This window comes from Nelusetta ayraudi, unplaced genomic scaffold (assembly GCF_046127955.1).
Source record: "Nelusetta ayraudi isolate G7.1 ecotype Tasmania unplaced genomic scaffold, CSIRO-AGI_Nayr_v1 ptg000013l, whole genome shotgun sequence".
Taxonomy (NCBI): Eukaryota; Metazoa; Chordata; class Actinopteri; order Tetraodontiformes; family Monacanthidae; genus Nelusetta; species Nelusetta ayraudi.
Window position 1 is genome coordinate 2,042,431 of NW_027466063.1, and position 26,137 is coordinate 2,068,567.

Here is a 26,137-nt window from a genome sequence, read left to right on the forward strand (position 1 = left end):
AACTGGCACAGCTGCGCTTGGCTCGGCCACCGGATCCCTCACAAGTCGTTAAGATCTGCCCTTGAAACGTCCTCAGGTGTCCAGGTGGACCGTAAAAAAAAAAAGACCACAGTGCTAAAGGGAGAAGATCCCTGGGTCAGTGGCACAGCTTTAGGCTTGCTAAAACATTGGGATGCACTGACCTACAGTGTATAAGATCGTCTCTCAGTCCTGTTCAAGTTCTCATATGTACAATAACCTGAGACACCAGATCATCAGACATCGGATCCTTACCAGTCCTCTAAAAGTCGCGAGTCCTGGAAAAAGAAATGCAGTTGGAGAGTCAACACACTCCCTGCAGCTCCTCCAGCTATTTTATGGAATATGGGTATAATATTGGCAGCAGCATCATGAGAAATAGTTCTTCCTGCGCAGAAACGTGTGTAAAATATGCCCTGACACAGCTGTGCTCCAGTATCTGAGAAAGCCGTCATATAATGTACAGGTTTGCCTCCGTGTTGCTAATGTTTTTTGTTTTGTTTTGTTTTTTGCATTGTGTAACTTGGATTGTTTCCCCCCTTGTTCTGCTGCAGAGGAATTTCCAAGAAGCTCTAAAATGTTCTCACTACACCGAGAGAGGTACGCCCGCATCATCTCTCATCCGTTGTGGCTCTGCATGGCAGGGATGGGCGAGCTGTTATAAAGAATATCTGATACCCTTTGCAGAAGAAAAAGAAATCACTTGAAAACCCTTCCAGCTGGAGATGTGAGAGTTCCAAGTGCTTTCAACTGAAAACCATCTAAGGTCATGAAACTGAGAAAGAGCCTTTGTTCACTCCATGTGTTTGGCTCCGGTTTGATTCTCCTACGCATCAAAACAGGATGCTTTTGGGAATCAATCTGCCCATCCCTGCTTCATCAATCATTTATCTGCCTCTGCAAAAATCTCACCCCCACCCCATCATCCCCTCGGTGTCTGTGGTTCTCCAGGCTGCACTGTTGTCTGCGAGATGTGTTTTTTATGCAGCGTGGGGGATGGGGGATAGGGGGGGGGGGGGTCATGTTGTGGCTGTTCAGACGTTGTCACTCCTCTACGTGGTGTCTCTGTCATGGCGCTGTCCTCCCGTCACTATGGGCTCGTTAGCCTGCTTGCATGTTGTGCACGTCAACCTGTTTTTTTTTTTCTTCTCCAGATGAAAACATTGTCTGCAGCTTGAGGTGTGAGGCTAGCTGTTGCAGTTGTTTAAAAAAAAAAAAAAAATCAATATGCGGTGGATTGAAAGTATCAAAAAGTGGAGAACCTCTGGATCCCCCAAGGCCGTCGATCTAAGCGGTTCACAGTAATTTATACATGGATACGCTGCACATTTTCAAAATAAAATCAAAACCTTTATGATTGGGAAGAGGCAGCAAGGAGAACACATTTCTTTTGTCTGCCCCTACTTGAATGAAAAAGACAGTCAGCTATTGGCTACAGATGATTTTAAACCACAAAACTATTACAAAAACACTTCACCACTTTGTGTCAAGTTACTTATTGCTGTGTAATTATTTGTCTTCTTCCATTGAGAACATAACTGCAGCATCCATCTCTTTGTCCAGTGGGCGCTGCCACTTATTACCTGTAGCCATTGGAATTGATTATCCAAAAACTCCTTTTAATTAATGTGTTTCTGCACTTGAATGTGTTCTGCACATAGAAAAAATTTTTGTGGGAAGTTTGTAAGAGGAATGCTGAATTTGGAAATTTTGTCATTCTAACATCCAAGATTTGCAACGTGTCCCGGAAACTTGATTTGAAAAGCAAGTCTGTCTTCAAGTCTTCCAACACGGTTTTAACACAATAATATGCTAAATCCACACAAACCTTTTTCGGTATCGGTCGCATATCCATTTAGGAAAGACACCTTTGGAAGTGTTTGCAAAACTAAGACTGCTTAACAATTATTTTCTCTCCCAAAGAATGGATAGAGTGCCTGCTGAAGGCATTCTCACGCACTATGAAAAACACTTGACGAGAAGTGTCGCTGCCCTCCAACAGAGCCGCACTGCGTCACAGCATTCAGCTAAAAAATCTTGCCAAAGCCGGTCAGACTCGGCAAACAACCTTCAGTGTTGGTTTTCCCGTTTTTCTTTTGATCAGAATATGTTGTGCGGTTCTGCTAAACCCACACTGCAGCCGCTGCATTTGAAGCCATCAATAGCAGTAGCAATAGAATTCTCTACTGTCTCCCCCCCCCCTGTGCTGACTAGTGTTTCATATCGAAAAACTGTTGGGATGGGATTTTTTTCAAGGTGGATGAGAAGATGTCCTGAGAATGCACTCGGGCAACTTGTGAGGTTGCGTAGAAACCAAGACCACACCAGTGATCTGATTGTTCTGTGTCGTGCTGGCTCACTCCTCTTCATTTCAGCCCACTATGTTTTCATGAGATTGAATAACCACAGCAGGTGGACGATCTCGACAGAAAATTAGCATGTCCCCTCTCACCGTTTTTTTCCTCTCCGTTGCCTTCGTCTGCTCGGCGCAGAAAACACAGCGGCTCCTTTTTCTCCTTTGAAATCACACTCGTTCTGACAGCCGTCAGTCAGCCTGCCGCGAGCGGAGCTGACCTTCGGTGAAGTGTGAGCACCAACGCTGCGGTTTTACCACCCAGAGCGCCCACGCCTCCTCTCGGATTAGAAAAACAATCAAAGAAAGTAAACTAAAGGTTGATTCAATAGAAGCTCGTCCGTTATCGTGCATTTAAAGTTGTCTGAATGACCAGGAAAATAAGCGCTTGCGTGCCAGACGTGGATTGGTGCTGCGGATCTTGACAATGCCAAATGGATATTTTGGTTGTTGCGTATCACGCTGCTGCACTGGGCCAGACACTTTATCTGAGGAATGTGGACATGAGCTTTATAACTGAAGCAGACCCTGAAAGTAGAGACATGTGAGGAGGAACAAGCTGAAGAAAAAAAATGGAAGTCGATACAACCAGAAGAGGAAGTGGACGAATGTGTCACTCGAGGCTGGACAGAGACGGAAGGTGTCATGGCGAGCTGAGTGTTTGAATCATGCGTAATGATACTCGATGTTCATGCTGCGTTCACGTGCTCTCTGCAGAAAAGAGACAATGAACACCTGAGGTCCCCAGAAGCAGGGAACCAAAGTGGCTTCTGTCTTCTATCTCACATGGTGAAAAATGACCCTCCCCTCAAACTCTGGGCGGATGCTTCTACTTAACCCCTTCAGCTTGCTCTGGGCTCAACAAGTGTTATTCAGCATGACCGACTAAAGGGGACGACGTCTCTGAATAGTTAAAAAAAACCAAAAAACTTTTCTAAGTCAAGAGGCAAAGTTGCTTAACGGTTCCTTTGTGGTGGTGGGTGGATAAATCCATGCATAATTAAAGTGTGCGATACTCAACTTGTTGGGGAAACAGATTTTCGCAAGAATTGAAAGTGATGTCACACACCCTGTGTGTGTGTGTGTGTGTGTGTGTGTGTGTGTGTGTGTGTGTGTGTGTGTGTGTGTGTGTGTGTGTGTGTGTGTGTGTGTGTGTGTGTGTGTTCTTCTCCAACTTCTTATTTGTGCAAGTGCATGTTAGGGCTGTGCGAGTCACAAGATGATGTTAAAAAGAAAAAGAAAAATCTTAAAATCGATTTTCCTCTTGCATGCTTCCGGGCTGTGCACCTTTACAAAATGTGAACGTTTTGCACTTTATTCATTCATCGTTGTTCAAGATGATAGAAAAACCTTTTATTTTGAAAGTGATGTTTGGTGAAAGACAGTTAAGCTTGTCACTTTATCCACAGAGGGATTCATTTGTGTTTGGTTCGTAAGTTTTCACTTTATTCCCAAATAAGGGAACTTCATCTTTGTTTATGAAGAACCTGTTCATTTTCAAGTCAAGTTTGGTGAAAGTGAGATTTTCACTTTATTAATCCCAAGAGATTCATCTTTATTTGGTCAAGAAGACTGTAAATGTTGTCACTTTAATAAATCCAAGGAGGATTTACAGTATCTTTCAGTTGCACTTCCTTCCCGATAGGGAAATTTGTTTGCTATTTTTCTTTAAAAAATAAAGATAAAATATCTGAAATTATTTATTCCATTGTCTTTTGTAGTTTTACCAAAAAAAAAAAAAATTGAAATTGATATGGATATGTACATATTTTGTGATGTATGTATCTAGTTTATTTTTTGCTTTATCAGTGTTGGTTCAGTGTTCGCGAAGCTGGAGGGGTCTGGTAATGTGGAGGAACTCGGCCATGGAGGTGAAATAACACAGCATAAACCCTCTGCAACCTTGTAAAGGGGCCTTATTCTCAAAAACTGACCTTTTCAGCTCTTATACATGTCTTTTTTTGGGTTACTGGCATTCCAACCGGCGCACCAGGTACGAAAGATGATAACATGCACATTTCTGGACGTTCTGGCCAGTCTTTTTCTGTGTTTCTGCGCTGAAGCGAGCCGTTTGGATGTTTGGTGGCCTCTCTGCATCATCATGAGATAACAATCGGCCTGTGGGTGTCGACAGTCTGTTCAACTTTGGAGCACATCCCAGTTAAACACACAGCTCGGTGGCAGGTGACCCGTCTGTGTGGGAGGGCAGGAGACCCACACTTAACCCCGCTGCCGTCTCCTCCTTCATCACATCTCCCGCCGGCCTCTCTAATTGGCTTTTCTGAGTCGGAGCTCCAACTCCTCAGATGGAGCAGTGGGGCTTCGGCCGCTGCCCGCCTCAGGCTTTTTACAGGCCGCCGAGCCTCAAGGCTCTGTTGCCGGCTGTATGGGGAGTATTTCTCTCTTCTTTCTTTCTTTTTTTCTATTTTAAACCGAATCGACTGTTCGGTCTGACTGCAGGGCCAGAGAAGATGGAGCTGCTTCTGTTCCTCCGATTAGATTCATGAGAGCTGAATTTAAGAGATGAAGAGTGAGGGGATTAGAGAGTGATGACTCGGAGCAACAACACACAGCTCACTCACTCTGCAGTGTGTGTGTGTGTGTGTGTGTGTGTGTGTGTGTGTGTGTTTTTCACCTTTAATTACATTTCAAAATTAGGTTTAAGTGAGATGTGATCGGCTTCGCACTCATGGCTGCGGGTTACAAGCCTAAATCGGGCTTTAGGTGTTTGTCTTCTATCGGGAACATTTTGATTATTAAGCGCCGCAGAATGAAAGGAACTCATTTACTAATATTTAGGCCTGATAAAGAACAAAACTTAATATTTCTGCAAGCTGCGCACATACAAGCTAACAGTAGCTGTGAACATTTGCTACCTCCGTCCCATGGTCCTATTACTATTTTTACAGATTTATTGATCTGTGCCGAACACAATCGTTGGAGATGGTTTCACAGCACTGTGTCCAATTTACTTTAAGTGATGTGCATGAGATCTCTGAACCTCTGAAACATTTTTCAGTTTGTCTGCTCCTCTTGTGCCAGTGGCATCAGAGTTCACGCCATGTTTCGCATGTTATAGCTCCACATGTTGCTGTCGTTCTCTTCTTCAATGTGTCACCGTCCCCTGTTTAATGAGTCAGCTGACGAGTCCCAGACTGCAGCTAAAACATAACACTTTGGGCCATTTACGTCAACGTCGCACAGGAAATCTCACGGTGTTACCGTGTAATTTTCCAGGACACAGCAAAGCAAGGCAAATAGAACTTCATTATCGTGTAAAGTTTTGAGCACCACAGAGATCAGGGCCTGTAGTTGCTGCTGGACTGGCAGTGTTTTTAAACCCCCAGGTATAAAGCTGCGTTTTTTTTGTGGTGACAGTGAGATACTTTGAGCTGTGCCACACAGAAGGTGATTCATCTTTGTGTTTTTATCCTTATTGATTGCCGTGTTGATGTAAGTCAGTTATAAATGTTGCCCCCATGGGAAGGTCTTGGCTGCAAGCGGGTCAATGCTCAAAGCACTTAATAACCAAGCTGAGCTCCAAACTGTAAATCCACAAAAGAGGAGAGGAGCCATCATTTTTAATCAAGAGTACTGAGGAAAATAAATGAGTTTACACGGAGGCGCCTCACCCAAGCTGTGATTTAGATGCAAGACCTATGCGAGCTGCGGGTCTGATGGCACAGAATTAAAGCCAAGTGATGGATTGAAGGTGAAGTGGCGCCCGGGTCCAAGGTTGTTGATGGTGTTATGGGCGGCGAAATGAAACAGAAACATGCAGAGGAACAAGGATCTGGTGTTCAAGTTGATAGTTGAGCTGTCGCCTCAGTGATCAATCCAAAGTGGTATTGGCATTTTTATGAGGACTGCTTTCATAGAATTTATAAAAGTGTACTTTGAAATCAATAAATCTGAAAAATAACTTCCAATGGTATCGATTGATATTTATTTTCCGAACTGACCTTCAGGCCCATTTGTGCAGGCTTCAACAATATTCTTTGAAACGTTATTTGAAACACTACTGCATTTGTTTAATGAGCCTCCGCCTCCCCTGTGCCCCTTTCAGATTACAGATTTTTACAAATTTACTGCCCATTCCAGGGCATGTGTTGACCATGTGTGAGCAGCAGATTGAAAAGGCTCATGTTGAGTACAGCTGTGGTCAAGAGGAAGCGTATTAAAGCCTCTTTGTTGTGCGGCAGCTCGTGCAGAGGGACCATCGTACAAGTCCTGCTGATGACCTCTGCTGTGGGCGCCAGCCAAACAAATTCATCTGTGACCATGTGGCGCTGATAGAGTCTCTGTGTGACACAGAGCCAGAATCTTCTGGATCTTCTGGAGGAGGAACAGCTGCGTCTCTGCACGGGACTGGGACTAGTTTTTGTGTTTCTAGAAGTGGATAGAAACACAGAGGGAGAAATAACACTTGGCTGTAGATGCTGTCATTAGCCTGAGCGGGTCCGTCTGTAAGGCATCGGTGCCCTTCACGACACCGATCACAATTACCACGAGAAGTGGAGCAAACAAAAGAGGCGAAGAATGGAATTCATATTTTTTTTGACAGATTTGAGACACCTGATTGTTAGAAGACACTGATTTTTACATCACATTGGAGCCACAAAGCCCAAAATTGGATATTTGTGCGGCAGCGTTCTCATTGTTTGTTCAGAATGGCTGTTAATATCTAGCCGTTCTGGGACATTTTATCCTTGTCTACCTTTTTAATGGGATGTTACTGTTTGTGCTGTTCTTATGTGCTTCTCTGGATTTTATTGTAAAGCACCTCGGTTACCTTTAGCTTGCTGTGAAGCCCTACACAATTATAAATGTTGGTCAACAGAGTCCTGTTTATTAATATTATTAAGCACATTTAGACACAACCGTGGCTGGCTGAAGTGCTGTCCAGTGTGAATGCACACTAACATTTGAAATGAACACTTAGAGAAAGAAAATAAGCAGCGTAGATGTAGAGGCAAGTGGAAAGAGGAGTTTGAGGTCAATGTGAATGAATTCTGACAAATTGATGATGAGGGTGGAGCGAAGCTGACGGCCTCGGGGGTGAACCCATCCCCCGACCCCTCCCATTTGTTGACACCGTTGTGCGTTTGCGGCTCGCGTCGGAGGACGTCCAGCTTGGACTCCGACGTTTCTCTCACTGACGGCGGCAGAAATATCAAATCAAAGACAGTTTGAGCCCTTTTGAGGGAAAATCATTTGACACCACATGGCACCATCGCCCCAGCCTCTCGCCTCCCCCACCGCAGCCCGCTGCAGGCTTTTCCTGCCGTGCCGTCTCTAAGAGGTGAAGATAAAATGTCCTGGAAAACAGCTGAAGCACACTTGAGGATTCCGGCCTGATCCTCTGCATGGCTGCCTGGGCTCACATCCCGGCAGAGCTCTCTCAGTGTCTTCCAGGTTTGTCCCGTCAGTCTTCCTCACTCGCTGCCATCGGGACCCTGAACGCTAGTCGGTCACATGCGGTTGAAAGAATGAGCTGCAGGATTTCAGAATGAAGTGGCTTCTTGAGAAGAAGGCAATCACTCTCCAGGAACGCTGTGCAATAATTTATTGGGCCACTTGTGTTAGTTGTCCAGGTCATTAATAAAGGCTATTGAACCGCGTGCAAAGAAAAACATTTACATTCATTGCACAGTCCATGCTTTCAAGTGTAAAACACATTCATTTATCTTTCCAACGTGATGCGATTGATGGGAGTTTTACATTTTCAAGTGTTTTGGCGTTTTGTAGACATGACATTGCTGTTCCTGTAAGTTTATTCCTTTAATATTTTTAACACTGTGTCACTGCAGTGATTTTGTTGTGGTAATTAAACACCCATGTCCATAAAGCGATGAATACTATGGATAAGTAAGGCTTCAATGTCTAACACCCATTATACATCAGTAGATAAACAAGGAATTGTGTCGGAGGAGAAAGTTGTCCTGAGCCGATGGAGGGATGAAAGGATGGACGGATGGGCAGGCGATTGATGATGAAGGGCAGATGGGTAAACCGAAGGATGACAGATGATGTTGATGATGGCCGGACCATTAACGCTTTTACTTTAATTCGTTCAAAGTTTAGTTGAAGTGTAAATTTCATTTTTCTTCTTTGCATCAATTCCACTCACCCTACACCTAAAATCATTTACTGCTGTCTTGTCACTGAAACTGTGGATGGATAGATGCCGTGATTTTGACCTCCTTAGTTACTCAGCTGTACTGTGAACTCGTGCGTGGGCGCTCCGCAGGCGGCTTGCACGAGGCAACGGCGATGTGGATGCGTATATGACCTGAAATAAATTAGCAATAATTGATCCAAACGACCCCCCCCCCCCCCCCCCCCCCCCGGCCTCCCTCATGGCTGAGTTTTTCCACCCCTGGCCAGCAGCATCATGTTTATGTTGCTGCTGCATAAAAACCATCCTGCCCAGTGACTACATGTGTTTGCTGCAGACATCAGGCGTGAATTCATAGCTGGATGTTTTCCACTGAACTAGAAAGTGGGACAGGTTGAAGACATTGTGTGCCTTCACTCCCCTTTTACTTGTGTGTTTTTGTTTTGTTTTTTTGCTTTTAATAAGAGCTTCAGCGACAGACACGTTTATTGGTTCACCCACTCACTGCTCCCTTGGACATCAGGCGTTAATATCTGTCTGCTTTGTCCTGGTACACTCACAAACCTGATTTCATCAAGAGCCGCACACTCTCCTCTTAACTGTGTGTGTGTGTGTGTGTGTGTGTGTGTGTGTGTGTGTGTGTGTGTGTGTGTGTGTGTGTGTGTGTGTGTGTGTGTGTGTGTGTGTGTGTGTGTGTGTGTGTGTGTGTGTGTGTGTGTGTGTGCGCGCGCGCAAGCAGCAATTAGGCTCCTCTTTACCGCGCACTTTAGTTTTAACAAGGCATCCGTCCTGCCGCTGGGCCCTGTTTGCTCTCGCACACCTCGGGAGGACGTTAATCCAGGTTTAATCTGCTCACATCGAACCCCAACAACATCGTGTTTGCTGTCCAGGCTGATCAGCCTGATTCCCCCCCCCCCGCCCCCCCCCACACACACTACCACCACCCACCCCTTGGGGGGGCGGGGAATTAGCACCACACAAGCAGCAGGGCTTTGATTTCCACCTGTCCCGCTGCGCTGGCTTGATGAGCGTTAAGTGATCATTTCTCATTAAGGTGCGAATATGACAGAGTGAAAGTCCTGACGCCGCCTGTTTTACCTTGACGTTCAGCCTGAATGTATTAAGGCTAATTATTTGCACGGATGTCCTGGTTATCAGCCACCCAGTCGGACCGTAAATCAAACACTTTCGGTGCTGCCAATAGTGATCAGACGGTGAAAGGCGAAGCTAAATATGTTTTTGAGATTTGGAGATAGTTAATTGTGCAAAAATTGCCGCACCTGAGTCCCTGGTTGCTGTGAAACAGGATATTATATGGGAGCGTAGATGGCTTCTGTATTATGAGGCGTGACATATTTCGACTTAATGAGTCGTTTTATTTGCAACGCCCGTTAAATGTGATGGAGGTGATAGCTCATGCATTTGTAAGTGCTGAACGTGGCAGATTTGATGTTGCGAGTGACGGCTTCTTGCCCTTCAGATGTGCTTTGTGAATGCACTTGTTGTTGTTGTTGTTGTTGCTGCTGCTGCTGTTGATGGGACTTGGAGAAACGTAAGACGGAAGATATATGGCAGGGAGATTGGCTGGACACAGGTTCTGTAACACCGGCCGTTGGAAAAAAAAAAAGAACTGGTCAAGACTGAACTGACTCGCTTCACCTGAACGATTTCACTCCGCTGATTCACCAATGGACCGGGAGCAGCGGGACGCTGCCTCGTACGGCAGCGACATTAAAGAGCAGCGTTTGGCAGCGGCAAAGACCTCCCTGCCGGTGGCCGTGCTGCTCCGTGAACTGTTCTGTCTTTTCATTGGCAGGCCCGCTCGGCGTGCCGTGGGGGCCTAAAAGCTCTGCTGTACATGAAAAACACACATTCATATATTTATCTCCGTGTCCTAGTTTACTGCATTTCAAAGTGGCAAAACACTGAACAACATCAATCTCATTTCTTACGCCCTTCTTGTGTGTTGTGAAATGAACTCGTGCCAGAAATCTGCATTAATATCCCTGAGTTTGCCTTTTGTATTTTCACGTCTCTTATAATTATCTACTATTCCCACTGATTTTAGCATTAGTCTCTTCTCCTCTGCATGCACAGAACATGCAATTAAAAACCTGCCTCGGGTAAAGTAACTGTGGCCACTGAACCAAATTAACTTTCCGTGGAATTTAGAAAAACATCTGTTCAACCAAATCCTCTCCGTCGAGGCCTTGACCGCAGGAAAAACACCCAAATTCTTTGGGAAATATTACGGGCGGTAACGGGCTTCGCTCGACTTCGGTCAACTCGACGTCGACTAATCGCCGATGACATCATTCAAAGCCCGGAGCCGAATGAGCACATTGCCGAATGAGCACTCCCCCCAGCCGACTGAAGCGTCTCAGTGGTGCCGGATGCAATTTGTGGAACGTCTCTGTGTGACCGTGAGGCTCCGCCTGATAAAGGCCGCATGTGCGGTCTCGCCTCTGTAGAATGAGCAAACGCTTCACCAGAAAGTCTTAAATGAAGTCCGCAGGTAGAAAGCAGCCAAGAAATGTGGGCTGAACACAAGTCAGCCGGTCATCCAGGCGCAGCGCAGCCGACTGGTCGGTTTTTTTCCCCTCATCAGCTTGTTTAACAGAAATGCTATTTAGCAAATCCAGCAGAAAAACTACCCTGTGAAACAAAAGAAAATATGTTTTTCTTCCCCACCGGTTTCCAGTTTTTAATGCTGCTGAGTGATTTGAGGTTGACGTTGTTTTCTGCTGCTCTGCCTGACCAGAAGTCTGAGTCCCTGCCTGTGCTGCCTGTCCGTGCTCGCCTATAGAAAGTGTCTGTTGACAATGGCGGCACAAATCGTCTGCGTTGGAACAGTAGCGGGTATTGTTTGTATGCAAATGGAAGGTAGCTGCAGCCCAATCCAGTGGGAACAATGCCTCAAATAGCCACCGCTGACCTATATAAATGTTCGTTTCTTTTGCTTAAACAAAGAACCGAGCTTGCTCCCAGCGCACATTATCCTAATTAATTCTCCCGGTGTGTAATTGACTCGCGCCGGGGAATGGCTCATTGCGTGCTCTGACGTTATGCAAACTCTATTAGCCAAGTAATGTTGCGTGGATTCAGCAAAGTGGCCGTACGTGGCGCCTCACCGCCCCCCCCTGTGACCCGCAGATATTCCCCCCGCTGCGTCTCTTCAAAGGCTGGGCGACGGCTAATTGGGTTGCTAGCAGCGAAGCTAAACCTCAGCCGTGTTTTGGCAAAAGCCATCTGACAAAATGAGAGCGTTGGAAAAACATGAGCTTCCGGAAAAGAACATGAAAAAAACCAAACAAAAACAATGTTATGTGGAAATTGGAAGTGTTTTCTATTTTTATCCCTGGTCATTACCATTGTGCTCTCAGTAGACGTGATTGGGTTCAACATGCAAATGAGTCTCAGTCAAATGGAATCAGTGATGATATTCAGTTAGTTAATTAGTGTCCCCAAGTGTTTGAGCCTCTTGGCCTTGATCAGCGTAATAATGTGCGTCAAGTTTCTGTTTCGCCAGGCCCAGCCGCCACTGCAGAACTGAAGTGATCGCTGCCCATTCTTTTCATTGTTGCTTTTGGAGCAACTTTTGAATGCAGAATGAATTAAACCCCCCCCCCCCCCCCCAAAAGAAATGCCTCACGGTGTCTATTTCAATCATTACTGTAACATGGCATCATTAAAAAGATAAGTGGAAATTTATAATTAAGATGTTGTTGGAAATAGAAAATAGCAACAATTAAATGTGTTAACACAATTTCATGCATTTTGCTGATTTGGCAAAATAGGCCAAATGGACTCGGACTTGTACAGGACTGGGTGGCAGATAATGTTGTCATTCTCTCTCTCTCAGGATTTGCTAATTGATGCATAATCACAACAGAAACCGCTAATAGCGTCCCGTAACCTCAGAGCGGCGCGTTGGGCTGCTAAATGCCTCGGCGCCGGTTCTCGGCGGGGAGACGGCAAACCTGTTTTAAATTCTGAGGCCCCGAGGTGAGTTCCCTTCATGGAGAAACTGGCTCAGTCAGGAGAGTCACATGCCCACAGATTTATTCCAGCGCTGGAATATTTGACCCCGGGGCTGCGCTCTCTGTTTGCAGTGGAGCAGCGCCACGAGTGACGGGCTCGGCCAGAGAAGAGTCTGATTCACCTCGCGTGCGGCGTCCAATTAACTTTCGCTGACCACCACCGTGCTGTGTTGCATTTTGTTTCAGTGTTTGTTTGTTTTTACTTTTAATCGCACCGAGTCATCCTTGTGTTATTTTAAAAAATATAAATGGCTTAAGACAAATTACAAGAAAGACATCCCTGTTTCTTACTTTCTTTGGCCTCACTGAAGGGGATAAATCACCGGGGATATTACTGTTGTTGCAGTGCCAGCTGTTGCTATGGGACCATAAAAGCAAAATTAAAAAAAACTATAATAATACCACACGCCTCATCTAACTGCATTCAAGACATTGGAACAAAAGGTCCAATTAACATCTTTTTTTTTTTTTTGGCTCGTACAAAAAAAAAAGTACTTTACACAAAATTGTGTTCCGCAATTTGTATGCAAGCTGTAAACCTGTAAAGCCCGACGTACGCACGAGTTGTGACTAAACTGTTCACTTTATAATAACCTGGATGCAACCTTTAAAGGGTGCCTGACTGTCATTTATTTAAAGGTCAAATCTCACATGAAGATTACAGAAATGATGGTCGCCGCAGCTTGTGCACAGATATGAGTTGAGTTCATTCAGTCTCATATGAAACCATGATTTGTTGGATGTGAGCGTCACTGACATGCTGGGATTTGTTGTTTTTGTGTGTTTTCAAAGGGAGCAGCCCATGTACAGTGCCAAAGCCCATGTCTTTCAGATCGACCCGGCCACCAAACGCAATTGGCTGCCGGCCAGCAAGCACGCCGTCACCGTGTCCTTCTTCTACGATGCCGGCCGCAGCGTCTACCGCATCATCAGCGTGGGCGGCACAAAGGTGGGCGTCGGCCTTCGCGCCTCGCGCTTGTTTGTGATTGGTTTCAAGATGCGCTTGTCCCTGTGCTGAGGGAGAGGTCAGAGGTCAGTCTGTTTGAGTCATAGGTGGAAGGTAGGTGGGCTGAAAGCTTTTCCGCTTTGTATTTTCTTCCCTTGGAGAATTTCTGAGTCTTTCTGCTGCATTTTAAGACAGGCAATGGGAAGAGGTATGTTTTGCCGTTGAAAGCGATTTCTGTAATTTAACACTGCTGTGTTTCCAAACAACCTTTAATTCATATTAAGTAAGAATACATTTGCATTAGGCAATTTAGGGTAACTGCGTCACTGGAAATGACTTTCCTCTAATTTGTTAATATGCTTGCTTTATGTGGTTATAGTCTTTCAGATCAGAGGTAATGCAAAAAACATGGTTGAAATCAGGTTTGCTGAATTAACTCTAACATTCTGCCCTTGCTGCTACCGTCTTCCTGGATGTTTTCATCAGGAGCTGGAAACCACAGCTGATCCTGTCAGTGCGGTCGTAATAAATGAAATATCTTCTCTGCATTAGTAAACTGATCCACTGTCTGCTATTGAGTTTCAGGCTCTTCGTCTCTGTTAGTTTTATACCCTCCTCTTTGCCGTTGAATAACTGGTAATTAATGGACAGAGTTCCAACCGCCCCCCCCACTGGTGACGTTCAGCTGAAACAGAGACGGCAGCCTGTTTACTGCGTTGATCAAATACTGGCTGAATTATTGCTCCCTTGACAGCCTGATAAAAATCAGCCATCTCCTGTGCTGCCGCATCCAACAGAGGAACAACAACACTGTGTAATTAATCTGGCATTTGAGGGTGACTGAAATTAATAATGATTATTAGATGAGGAAATGGTGAATTGATTATCCTTGAAGACGACCTTTTGTAACCCCTCCCCTCCCATTTAGTTCAGGCCTGATCAGACTCTGGGATTTTTAAACAGCTGCCACTTCCGAAATCCATGTAATCATTCTAATGGATAAAACCTCCCATTTCTTATTATGTGTGTTGTTGTTGTCCAGGCCATCATTAACAGCACCGTCACCCCCAACATGACCTTCACCAAAACCTCCCACAAGTTCGGCCAGTGGGCAGACAGCCGGGCCAACACCGTGTACGGCCTGGGCTTCTCCACTGAGCAGCAGCTGCAGCAGGTGAGAGCAACACGCACACCTCACGTCCAGTCGCACCCTGGCTCTAAACTCAGCCCAGGTGTGTTTTTGAGCGCCACCTCATGGCTCCTGCCCCTCCCTTGCAGTTTGCTGACCAGTTCAAGGAGGTGAAGGAGGCGGCTCGCCTGTCCAGGGAGAAATCTCAGGAGAGGTTTGAGCTGGCCAACCCGGGACTGAACATCGCAGCTCCGGAGGTAAAGCTCTCCGCCGACGCCCCGCGCACGCGTGAGGAGAGACAATCTTGAAAAGAACAAAATCAAAACCATTTTTTCTTGAACAAACGGAAGCGGTGCCAGAAAAACCGTCACAAGTGTCTCCCATAAGCACAATCCGTCGCTGTCCTTTGCGGTTCAGCTCTAAATGGACCTCAACTCAGTTGCAGAGCGCTGAGTTAGCGGCAGAAAGGTGACGGCATTTCAGAGAGGTACACTCTTCCACTCTTCCAATCTTCAGCAAATCAAACCCAAAGGTGAGGAAAAAAAATTGAGGATCGTTGTGAAAATCCAAAGCCATCGACTACGAACTGCGTCAGCTCCCTCTTCAACGAGGTTCGGACGGCAGGTTCTCCGAGGAGGCTGGCCGACCGCGGCCACGTTTCTATTTTAAACATACAAATTCACGAGGGATTAGATTGATCCCCATCTGGCCGCTCCATTATTCTCCCAGTGGTTAACTCCATTAAAAGATTTCACGCATGACAAATGCGACGAGAGACGGGAGGTGTTCGGAGGGGCAGCGACCTTCGGGACGGCGACGGAGAGGAGTGATGGAGAACGGAGGAAAGGGTGGCAGCTTAATCATCCATAATGGAGCAGAATCTGGCTGCTGCTGCCGCTGCCGCTGCCGCTGCTGCTGGAGGACAATGGGCAGCCTTCATCCTACCGGGGATGGCGCTTCTTTGGAGCGGACGACTCCATATTTCTCAGTTTCCCGATGGGGGAAGAATGGAGGTTGTGTGCGTGGTTGGTGGAAACGTTCTGTCCTCCCGCCCTTGATTATTTTCCAGGCGGCCTCTTCTCTGACATTTACAGCGTCGGTCGGTCGGTCGGTCGGGCGGGCGGCCATGCTGCGAGACTTAACTGTATAAACACGGAGAGAAACAATGTCACGCGGCGGCTTCCGGGAGGCTTTGGCTGCCGCGCTGTCGCTGCTGTTTACACAGGAGTTCTGCCAGCTATTGGCAATAAAAGTCTGTTTGGTTGTTCTGTTGACACTGTGTGTGTGTGTGTGTGTGTGTGCTTGTGCTGGTGTGTCTGCGTATAAACAAAAGCACATGTCTGACGGTCTTATTAGCCGCGAGCTACGACGACCTCCTCCTGCAGCCCGCAGAGCGAAGCTGCAGTATCGAGCTCAAGAAGTTCCACCGGCGCAACGTCTCATCAGACCGGCTGACATTTACCAGCGCAGGGGTTGTGCTGTCTCGCGACAGGGGTCACTGTCTCACCCCAGACTTTTTCTATCCAAGCCGGCTCTAAAGGTGAACGATATTTAAATGCAAATGGGGCGTCTGCTGAGTTTTACCGTGAAAACAGGCGAAAGAATGTTTTCACTTTGGACGAAAACGAGGCAGAGCGAGAGCATGTAAGGAGGAGAAGCTCGGCGCTGCGTCTCCGCTGAGGGGGAGCAGCCGCGTGCTGCAGGTTGATAGGAACGATGTGAGCGCTTGGAAGCATGTGTGAAATGGATTTAACACTTCTGAGTGTCTCTGCTGCGGCAGCGCGCTCTCTCTCTCTCTCTCTGTGTGGAATGTGGCCGTCTGTGCAGCCTGGAGCCAGACTCTCAGGTGCACCGGCTGGATTCATCCATCCCGTCGTGGCGAGGAGATGCTGCTCAATAGCGGCGGTGGGAAGTAACAAAGTACAAATACTTTAATTTGTACTTTATTAGATTTTTCTAATAAACTTAATTTAGATTTTTCAGGTAGCTGCACTTTACCTGAGTGTATCTGTTTCTGATGACTTTTTACTTTTACTCGCTACATTTATTCACAAATATCTGTACTTTACTCCTTGCATTGGGTAAACATGGTTTTTACTTCATACAATACAAATTCTGTTCAAAGTAATTCCTTTATAATAGGATTGTTGTTTAATATAAAACTGGACCATATTTTAGAGAGAGACTATTTTTGAGCACCTTGGCTTTGGGGTCACTGTCCAGTACATTTACAGTAAAGAAAAATAAACATGCAAAAAAAAAAAAAATAGCATTGGTTAATGTTATTAAACATGTATGTGCCAACAAATGCATTCATTCATTACACACATTTCAGTGCTCAAGTAAAGTAAAAAGATTAAGTAAGCCCTAAGCGGTCATGCATTCATAATATATTTTTATCTCTCTTCATTTTACCCTGGATAATCAGATAACCAACTCATGATCTTGAGAAAACAATTGAAATGAATCTGTTATCTCTGGATAACAGCGAATGGGAAAAAAAATGTTTGACAGCAGTGGCCGCTCTGGGCTACAAAACACACACTGAAACATGCCAAACGGAAATGCAGCACTTTGCTGCAAGGCTGCCAGCCTGCACTGACGGCTGCAGTGATTAAGTGCCGGGGCCTTGAAGGCTCCTCTGCTTAGTGTAAAGGTGCCATCGCGGTTATTATCTCATCATGGCGAAACTCTGGGCTGCCTGGTTGTCAGCGGCCGCGGGGCAGGAGCGACGCTCCTGTCACGACTGCCACAGAAGACTGAAGGTTATTTCGTCAATGAGTCTCAGCCAAGTATTGATGGCAGCACCCGGCGTGGCGCTAATCCCGGCCAAGAGCACAGTTTAGGCTCTCAGAGGCTGCCACGCAGTCTAACTGCAAGGGGGTCTGAGTGTCAAGTTAAAAAAGAGAAAAGAGACCAAACGTGACCTGGCGGTGAACTTCACCTGCTTCCTGCTGGCCAGAGGGTTTGTAAAACTGTGGAGCGTCTGCGCATGTAAAACTAGATACCGTGTCCACCCTCTTCTTTGGTGGTTTTTTGAGGATGCTCTGTACTGTATCTTCTTATATGTATATGAATAAGAACCGTTTTATGGGTAGGAAAACCAAATGGCTTTTATTGTACTGCGAGTACACACTTTTATTCAGATGTTTATGGGCAGTATATTAAACTTTTGCCAATGTGAAAATCGTACATCAGGCCAAATGTTATACATTGGACCTTTTTAAGAAGTCCTTGAATTTGGATTTCATTCATCACATAATGTTGATTTGATCAGAAGTCAACTTTGCCGGCACTGAAGATGCAAACACTGGTGTCTATGCGGTAACGCTAATGCGCAGACACGAACGCAGCGTGTTCTGCCGAGCTGGCAGAACTTTCCACCAGCCGTAGGACATGTGACCAAGGGCGACAAATTGGATTCTGTATTTTTAGGCGTGCACATTTCTGCCGGAGAGCTGCGTGTTTACCGAATGCGAGTTGGAGATGTTGTCAATAATTCAGCCTGTTAAAAAAAAAGTTTACACCAGTCTAACTCCGCAGGGAATTATGCAGCAGCAGCTTCCCCCAGAAAAAATGAATTCACTTCATCTAAACCTACAGACCTACAGAACACTGTTCCTCACCTGGCTGTATTTCTTTGTTTAGTTTTTTTTTTTTATTTCTAAATGATCAGCCTGTCATAAAATAAAAAGCGCCCATGTGTGTGCTTGTGTGCGTGTGTGTGTGTGTGTGTGCGTGTGTGTGTGTGTGCGTGTGTGTGTGTGCAGCCTGCTGCCTGGGATGTGGGGATGGCAGCAGGGGATCTGCGTGCGTGCGGTTTGAAGCTGCAGCATTCGGTTGTGTTTGTGGAGCTTCGGAGACGAGACACAGGAGGAGACGGTGAAGTCTGGAGTTGAGCTGGGTGAAAAACCAAACGGAGCGGCACAAACCTGCAAATGCACAACAACACATTATTTTTTTATTTACCAAAGGTTCTTACGTGTCAAGAAGTGATGTGTTCATTCTTTATCTTTGAATGTCTCATTTGTCTCATTGCAATCGCTAACGACAATATTCCCCACAAATGTGAAAAGTCCTTTTTGCTGGTTCCACCTTTCAAAAAGAGCCCTTTGTGATGTCACTCAGGGAAGCCCCACCTCTCATTTTTCACCGGTTTCACCAGCTGATTGGAGCACTTTTCGTCTCCTCCCACTCAGTCCTCACAAACACCAGCCATCCATATTTTACAGCATCGCATCAGCGTGAGATGTGTGTTTTTGAAGGATGAGGAGGTGTGTGTGTGTGTGTGTGTGTGTGTGTGTGTGTGTGTGTGTGTGTGTGTGTGTGTGTGTGTGTGTGTGTGTGTGTGTGTGTGTGTGTGTGTGTGTGTGTGTGTGTTGTTTATTCAGAGGGAACATGGTTTTCTGGGGGAATCTTAAGCATTGCCATTTTGATGCAGTGGACACATAAATAAAAAATAACAGCGGCGGCAGCGGCTTGACAAAGCTTAGCGAGCTAATGGACTTGATGCTCGGCTAAATAAGTAAACAGCCGTAGATCTCGTCAAGACCAACGGCGGTGCCGAGACGTCAGCACGGATGCCCTCAGGAAAGTCGAAGGCTGAATATTTAAAAGTATCCGATTCGAGATCCACGTTTGAGAACTTCATTGTCATTTCCGACAGCGACGGCCGACGTAACAAACCCAACAGCTTCCGCTCAGAGCCGACGCAACATTTCAGTGCAAAAGAAATTAATGAACGTTCTTGCTGCTTCTGTTTTGATCTTCCTGTAACGTTCTCTGTTTCTCCTCTTTCCTTCTCTCCCCCATCACTCTCGACGCCCCATGGACCGACATCAACTCTCAGCTCTCACAGGTGCGTGCAAAAACACACTTCCACGGCTCGTCTTTTATGGAGGCGACGGGAAGACGAGCCTCTGCCTTTGTCTCTGTGCTCTAGGGATTACATGGCCTATCGCGCTCAATAATTCATCTGGAGCCTGATCAAAGTTGACGGGCAAAAACAGAGGAGTCGTGGTTAACCGGCACGGCGACAACTCAAAAATGTGACTCGTACATGCACTGTTTTTTTTGTTTTTTGTTTTTATGGCAACACACAAGCGATCTGAAAAAGATTGTCTGCTTATATTTCTGAGCGCCACAATGCGCCGGCCCCTGGGAGCCTCGCCAGCCAGTTTGTCATTACCCGGTTTCTCTTTTTTGGGCCCGTCTCCACTTTGTTTCCCGCTTAGCTTGTTTGCCAAAAAAACATGCAGATAAAAAATAAAAAAGGCGGCTGTAAATCTACTATTCCATTTATGATTTAAACATGATCCACGGCATGAATTATTCAGGGCTACGCACAGCCGATCCATTGGCTCTGGGGCCGGACTGGAGTTGCCTCAGCTTTGATTTCTGCTGCTCCCTGGGTACCTTCCTCTGGACGCCGTGCTCATTCACACGAGGCTTCCCTTCTTTTTCTTTTTTCATTACCATATCCAAGCATGAGGACAGAGAGCCGCTGAGCTGTAGATAATAAACCGTTGTCCTCAGGGGGTTACAGTCAGGCTCTCTCAAATTAATTATAGAAGATATTTCTACAGTAAGTGCAGGGTAGCGAGGCTTCGGCAAGGCTCTAGGCTGAAGTGCTGTTTCAGGTCTAGGTTTCTACTTACAGGGATGAAGACGTTGAGCAGGGCAGACGTTTTCGCGCGTGTCATTTAACCCGTCGCCTTAAAACTGACGGAGACGGTCTCATAAAAATTTTGGGAGGATCCTTATAGGGCCATTTCAGGGCAGAGGAGAAGGAAAATGTGTGGCATTGCAAAAAAAAAAAAAAAGACAGCTTTCCAGAGTAAGGGGAAAAAGTGTAAAAAATTGGGTGTATATTACTTAAAGTAAGCAAAATTATCTGCCAACAGAACAAGAAAATTTGGCTGGTCAAGACTTTCCAAAACAACTAGAAATATTAAACCTCCCTGAACCCACAGATGTCTCAAAATTAGTATATTCTTACTAATAACAAGTACTATTTTCTTGATAAATCAAGATAAATAAAATAGTTTGAGATGTTATTTAGTGTCAGTTTACAGTGACAACTGCACAAATACATACAGTAAATACATATATTCAATTATTCCATTGAAAATAAAGCAGTGAGTTCCTTTTGCATGCCATACCTTTTTATTTCTGTGAAGAGATTAAATTGTGCCAAATTCATGATTTCTTAAATTGTGCTTGAATTAAGAAATGATTACATTGAAAAAGTAGGTTCATGCCTGTGAATGTCCATGAAAAGAGCTTTGTAACTGTTGCTATTGTAGTTTCAGACATGTATTCCTTAGAATAGGTCATAAAGTCTCAGTAAGTAACATCTTTTTGAGAAGATTAATGACCAAAACGCTTTCAGCAACAACAAAAAAAAGTGAAACGTGCCAATGTAGCAACTGCTCAGTAAGTGGAATTGTCTTATCAGGCAAAAAAACAAGCAAAAATCACTTTATCTGAGAGATTCCATCTTAGATTTCAGTTTTTGTAAGTCTCTGCAGTCCATGGACAGGAGACTGAGCGAGCCAGGTTGGACGGTAGCCAGCTGAGTACTTCAGCTCCCCTTTTGATGTAAGGGGGGAGAATAAATAGCTCTTCATTTAAGCCATCGCTCTTTATTCTCATTCCATACTGTGAGCTTTTGCTAATGAGGCAGGGAGCTGCCAACTTTGCCAGCAAAAACAAACTTGTTGTCGGAGCTACGAGGTCACAAGCAATGACGATGAACCCGATGTCCAAACCTGTCAGACCAGGAACCGAGTTTCTGCTGGATGACTCTTGTAAAAAATCATTTCAGCTGCTCGTTCGGATTCATATCAATGGAGCTGAGATTGAGCAATAAGCAATTTTTAGTGTTTTTAGCAAATAAAGTTGTTTGAAGGGAAGTCTCTGCATAGGAAAATATTTGAATGACACATTATTGCACAAGAGTGGCGGAACAGAACCTTTGCCATGTTTGATGGCAGTGCAGTTTAGTTTGTTTTTTTTTGTCTAACTCGGCTTCATCACGGATCTAATGTGCTGCCTGTGGGTTCCTCTGCAGGAGTCGATGGATCGCCACTCGCCACCGCTGCTCACCGTCAATGGGCCGGGCGAGGAGAAGCTGTTCCGCAGCAAGAGCGCCGAGGTGGAGCTGACGGTGGAGAAGGAGAGAGTCAAGAAGATGCTGTCTGAAGGGTAATGACTTTTAGGTTAGGGTTGGGTTTAGGGTAGAGTTGGGGTTGTGGTTAGGGTTGGGGTTTGTGTTGGGTTTAAGGTTAGGTAGGGTTGGGGTTTTGATTAGGGTTGGGGTTAGGGTATGATTGGGCTTAGGGTCTGGGTTTGGGTTGGGGTCAATTTGAATTTGGATCTTTTAAGAAATAATAAAAAATGAGGCCTCATTGCAAACTGTTTCTTTGGGTTAGAAAGTGAGGATGGAAATGAACTCCACTTACATTCAAGTAAGCTTCACTGTCTTTTTCCATTTCTATCAGAATATTTTTTGTCATTATTATTTATGTGACAGGATTAATTGTTCCACACTAAGCAGCTGGGAATTCCCCGAGCTGGAGGGCTTCCTGAAGAATCCCAGTCAGATCGATTAACAGATTAATGGGCTTGTTTGGCAACTGATTTACTCGCTGATTAGAGAGAAAAACAATCAGCAGGACCTTCTTTTGCTCTCCAGTGTGAGAAACCAACACACCAGGAACCACCATCGCCAAGGTCTTAAAATAACCTTGATGACGCCACCTGGCTCGAACCGTTTGCTGCTTAATGTATTTGAGTGCTGTGAATATGTGCAATAAGTGGGAGGTCGCGCCTTTGGGGTTTTGTCTTTAGTAAATCTCTCCAAGGGCTAAAACTGACTCCCCAGGCCATAAAAATGCACCGCAGTATTTCAGGCTGTTGTAGCAGGAGACCAAAGAAATGACAAAGTGCATCTTTGACGTACATGACGCGTCCCTCCCCCCAGACATAATGATAATAATGACCACCCCTCCTTCCTGTCCTTGGTGCATTTATCTGTAACAGCCGTGTTACAGGTGGATCACCACCCCACTTCCCCGCCCCCCACCCACCTCATTCATAATTGCCATAGTAACCGCGGCCGTCGCCTGCTATACGAGGCCGTGAAGCTGAAAATCACTGACCGTGATGCTTTACAGCCTTTTTTTTTTTTTTTTTTAATTTTTGCCTCCTCAGTTTTATGTCTAAGACTGCATTCTCGGCCTCATGGCTCCCTGTTACGACGGTGATCCACCGTGCTGGTGCCCCGGTCGTAATGGCAGAGAGCACCTTCACACGGCGTCTCGTCCAGTTTTGTGTCTGGATGCCATAAAAATGTAACGACCGCAATGTGTTCCAATTAAGTCCAAATGCTGCGGCTGAAGCAGCCAGCAGCCGGGGGGCGCCGGGGTTTCTCTTTATTTCATCATAGCTCTCATTCCTCGTCGGCTTCTCCAGACTGCGCTGCAATCTCCGGCTGACGGCCTCGGCCTGCTAGCAGGGATGCAACGGCGACGTTGCGCTGCCCCGAAAGGAACTAATGCCGCCGCCGCCGTCTTTGCAAATGTCCCCGCAGGTCCATGTGCGAGATCAACCTGGAGGCGGAGCTGTTCTCCCTGCAGGACAGCAACGCCAAGCTGGTGGAGGCCCTGCAGGAGGCCAACAGCAGCGCGGAGCAGTGGAAGAAGCAGCTGGCCGAGTACCAGGAGGAGACGGACCGCCTCAGAGACCAGGTGAGAAAAAAAAAATGCACCTTGTGTCATCATATCAGCATATTGAGGAATTTCTTTAAATAAGCAGATTAATAAAACAAATGCATTTAAATAAAAGCAAAATGGGCAGAGCTAGAAATGAACAAAGTGAACTGCAGACACTTTGTGTTTTAAGAAACTGCGTTAACTCCAGTTTCCAGGACCTCCTCCGTTTTACACCCTTATCAATTCTCGGTGAGTCGTGTGACATAAACACTTGGCCAGGATTGCATCATGACACCTTGCCGCCTCGGTGGCTGCCGACAGATTCTTGTCTCACATCACTGTGTGTCAGGATGAGTGTTTGTACACCAGCAGGGCATGACGTAACCCGCAGCTTCCCTGCTATAGCTTCACGGCTGGAGTGCCGAATGTGGCCTCCAGAAAAACCCTTTCACTGCGACTGTGTCACATGGACAAAACAAATTCTTGTTGTCCTGTTGCACGACGCCGTTGCTTTTTTTTTCCCCCCCCGGCAGATTCCACATAAACATGCGGCCTTCTGAGCCAAACATGACTTTTTTTTTTTTTCTTCTTCTCTCCCCTCCACCGCTTGATACGACTGACACGCTTTTGCATTATGGGAGGAGCCTGAGGGCAATGAATCTTTAATCCAGAGACTAGAAATGATCCTGTTGGTCAAACGGCGGCATGTTGGATTTATTAAGGCACTATACCATGCGCCTTTATTTTTGTCCTTCCATCCAGCTCTCATACAGTCCAGGTGACGGCTCCCCTATAAATACACATATTGCGCTCGTGCGCGTCCTCGCTCTGCGGCAAAGTCAACCAGGTGGCTGAAACTGGAGCAGGTCTCCAGGGTTCGGAGGGGCGATGTAAGGATGTGAGTGGCTTTTTCTGGGAGTGTTTGTTGGGAGAGGCTACCCTATATTGCCCAGCAGTCATCCCCCACCCGCCCCCCATTTGCCCCAGTTATGGAGTGAAAACACAGTCAATCATCAGAGCAGGCCGTGGTCACACCGTTTCGCCTGCAGTAATGTTTGTGTTTATCCACAGCTGCAAGGGTTCTGCTTCTTTCTCTGTGATCTGTCAGTTTTTGACAAGCTTTGACTCGTTGGCTTGCAAAAATTCCTTCTTCTTTTTTCTTTTTTTTTTAACTTTCCTGTCTAGTTTTTGTTTCCCTTGAAGATCTGACCGAGAGACGACAGATACTGAGGGAAATTAGTTTTATTGGTCAACAAGTCACAAGAGTGAGCTAAGAGAATCAGTCTGGTCAGCATGGTCTGGTGGGTTCCAAATTGTTTGAAAATTGAATCCTCCTAAAATATGTGGAGAAGCGGGAGTGAGCGGTGCGAGGACAGATGGCCTGTTCCTTCAGAGCTGACGAAATGAAAAACATGCCGCGTGATATTGCATTTCTGTCTTCGTCTCTGCCGGGTTGTGCCTTTTCTCACAATATATAAATGCCAAACTGCTGCAATATAACTGTTGCCAAAAAGGACTGTCACTCGGTGAGTCACAGTGTTTTCTACGACGCAGCCACTTATTCTCAGTGGGTTCAGTGAGCGTTTTTTTTTTCTATAAGCTGCAGATTACATGTAATTTTTCTCTAGTTTATTCCCACTAAATGCACTGTTTCCCATTAAAAACACTTTGCTCTGTTGAGTCACGCATCACTAACCACCCGTGACCAGGTGCAATGATTACATTATGTGTCCCAGTTACATCAGTGAGTTGAATTCATGTGTGACATTTGTTTGGTGACTTCTAATTTTACATTTGAAGATGAAGACACGGACGCCTCTGAGCAGTGAGGCTCAGATCCGGGCAGCGTGTAGTCAGTTTTCAAAGAAAGAAATTTCCTTTGACAAGATGCTAACAGAGGGGGGTTAACAGGGGGTATTAACATCACAAGCCCCTCCCCCCAATCCCACCTCCACAATATTTACATTACAGGCAGTCCAGTCGGTACATAGAAGGCAAAACAGCCATCCATCATGAATGAACAGTTTTTGACTCGTGACCATGTTGCTCATGGGGACAAAAAAAAAAAAGCCTCCGGGTGCAATTAGATTCATTTGATCAGTTGTTCAAAGTGACAGACAGATTTCAGGGGCGACACAATGAATATAATATACCCTTGATCGTGTCTCACTGTCAAAATATTCAACCCAAATGACTGCAACTGCATCCAGTCACATTTGGTGGAGTCTCAAAGTTCAAAGTTGGGACTGAAAAAAATATTTAATGTGTACATAGATCAGCAGCCTGGTCATTGCCCTGTGTGATAACCCACGTTGAGAAACCTGCAGCTGTTGTTGACAAAAAAAAACCTCACCTTAAAGTTTAGGAGATACTTGGAATATATTTCCCTATTCCCTATTTTGAAACATAGGGTGCATAAAAGTCATTGAAAACTGGCGACTTTTCACGCGAATGCAAACCGTTTGTGTGCAAGCGGTGCTGTGGGGCTGGTGGTCAGCTAGAAAATTAAAGTGCGTGGTTGCTCCGTGAGGTCACGTCCTGCTCTGACCTCAGAAATCCAGCGGTTTGCCCATGTTTAGTGAAACCATCTCTGCTGATAAGTCAACCACACAGAAGTGGGTGAGGTGAGGGGGAAAATATTGCTTGCAAGGTCACAGTTGTCCAGCAGTTTTTGAAATCAGCTTTAGTTTAGTGTGTGTGTGTGTGTGTGTGTGTGTGTGTGTGTGTGTGTGTGTGTGTGTGTGTGTGTGTGTGTGTGTGTGTGTGTGTGTGTGTGTGTGTGTGTGTGTGTGTAAGCGCCCTGGCGGTTGTGCTTCCGC

The 26,137-nt window shown here is 45.8% G+C and overlaps 1 protein-coding gene across 1 annotated transcript in view; it reads left to right on the top strand.

The window, feature by feature from the left end:
* LOC142885912 (homer protein homolog 3-like) overlaps positions 1–26,137 on the top strand; it is a 31,684-nt gene that overhangs the window by 1,203 nt on the left and 4,344 nt on the right. The window contains exons 2-8 of the mRNA XM_076022710.1: positions 573–618; positions 13,322–13,478; positions 14,518–14,649; positions 14,754–14,861; positions 19,454–19,462; positions 21,677–21,810; positions 23,198–23,354. Of these exons, the coding sequence (XP_075878825.1) occupies positions 596–618; positions 13,322–13,478; positions 14,518–14,649; positions 14,754–14,861; positions 19,454–19,462; positions 21,677–21,810; positions 23,198–23,354 (720 nt within the window). The 5' untranslated portion in view covers positions 573–595. The remainder of the gene's footprint in view (positions 1–572; positions 619–13,321; positions 13,479–14,517; positions 14,650–14,753; positions 14,862–19,453; positions 19,463–21,676; positions 21,811–23,197; positions 23,355–26,137) is intronic.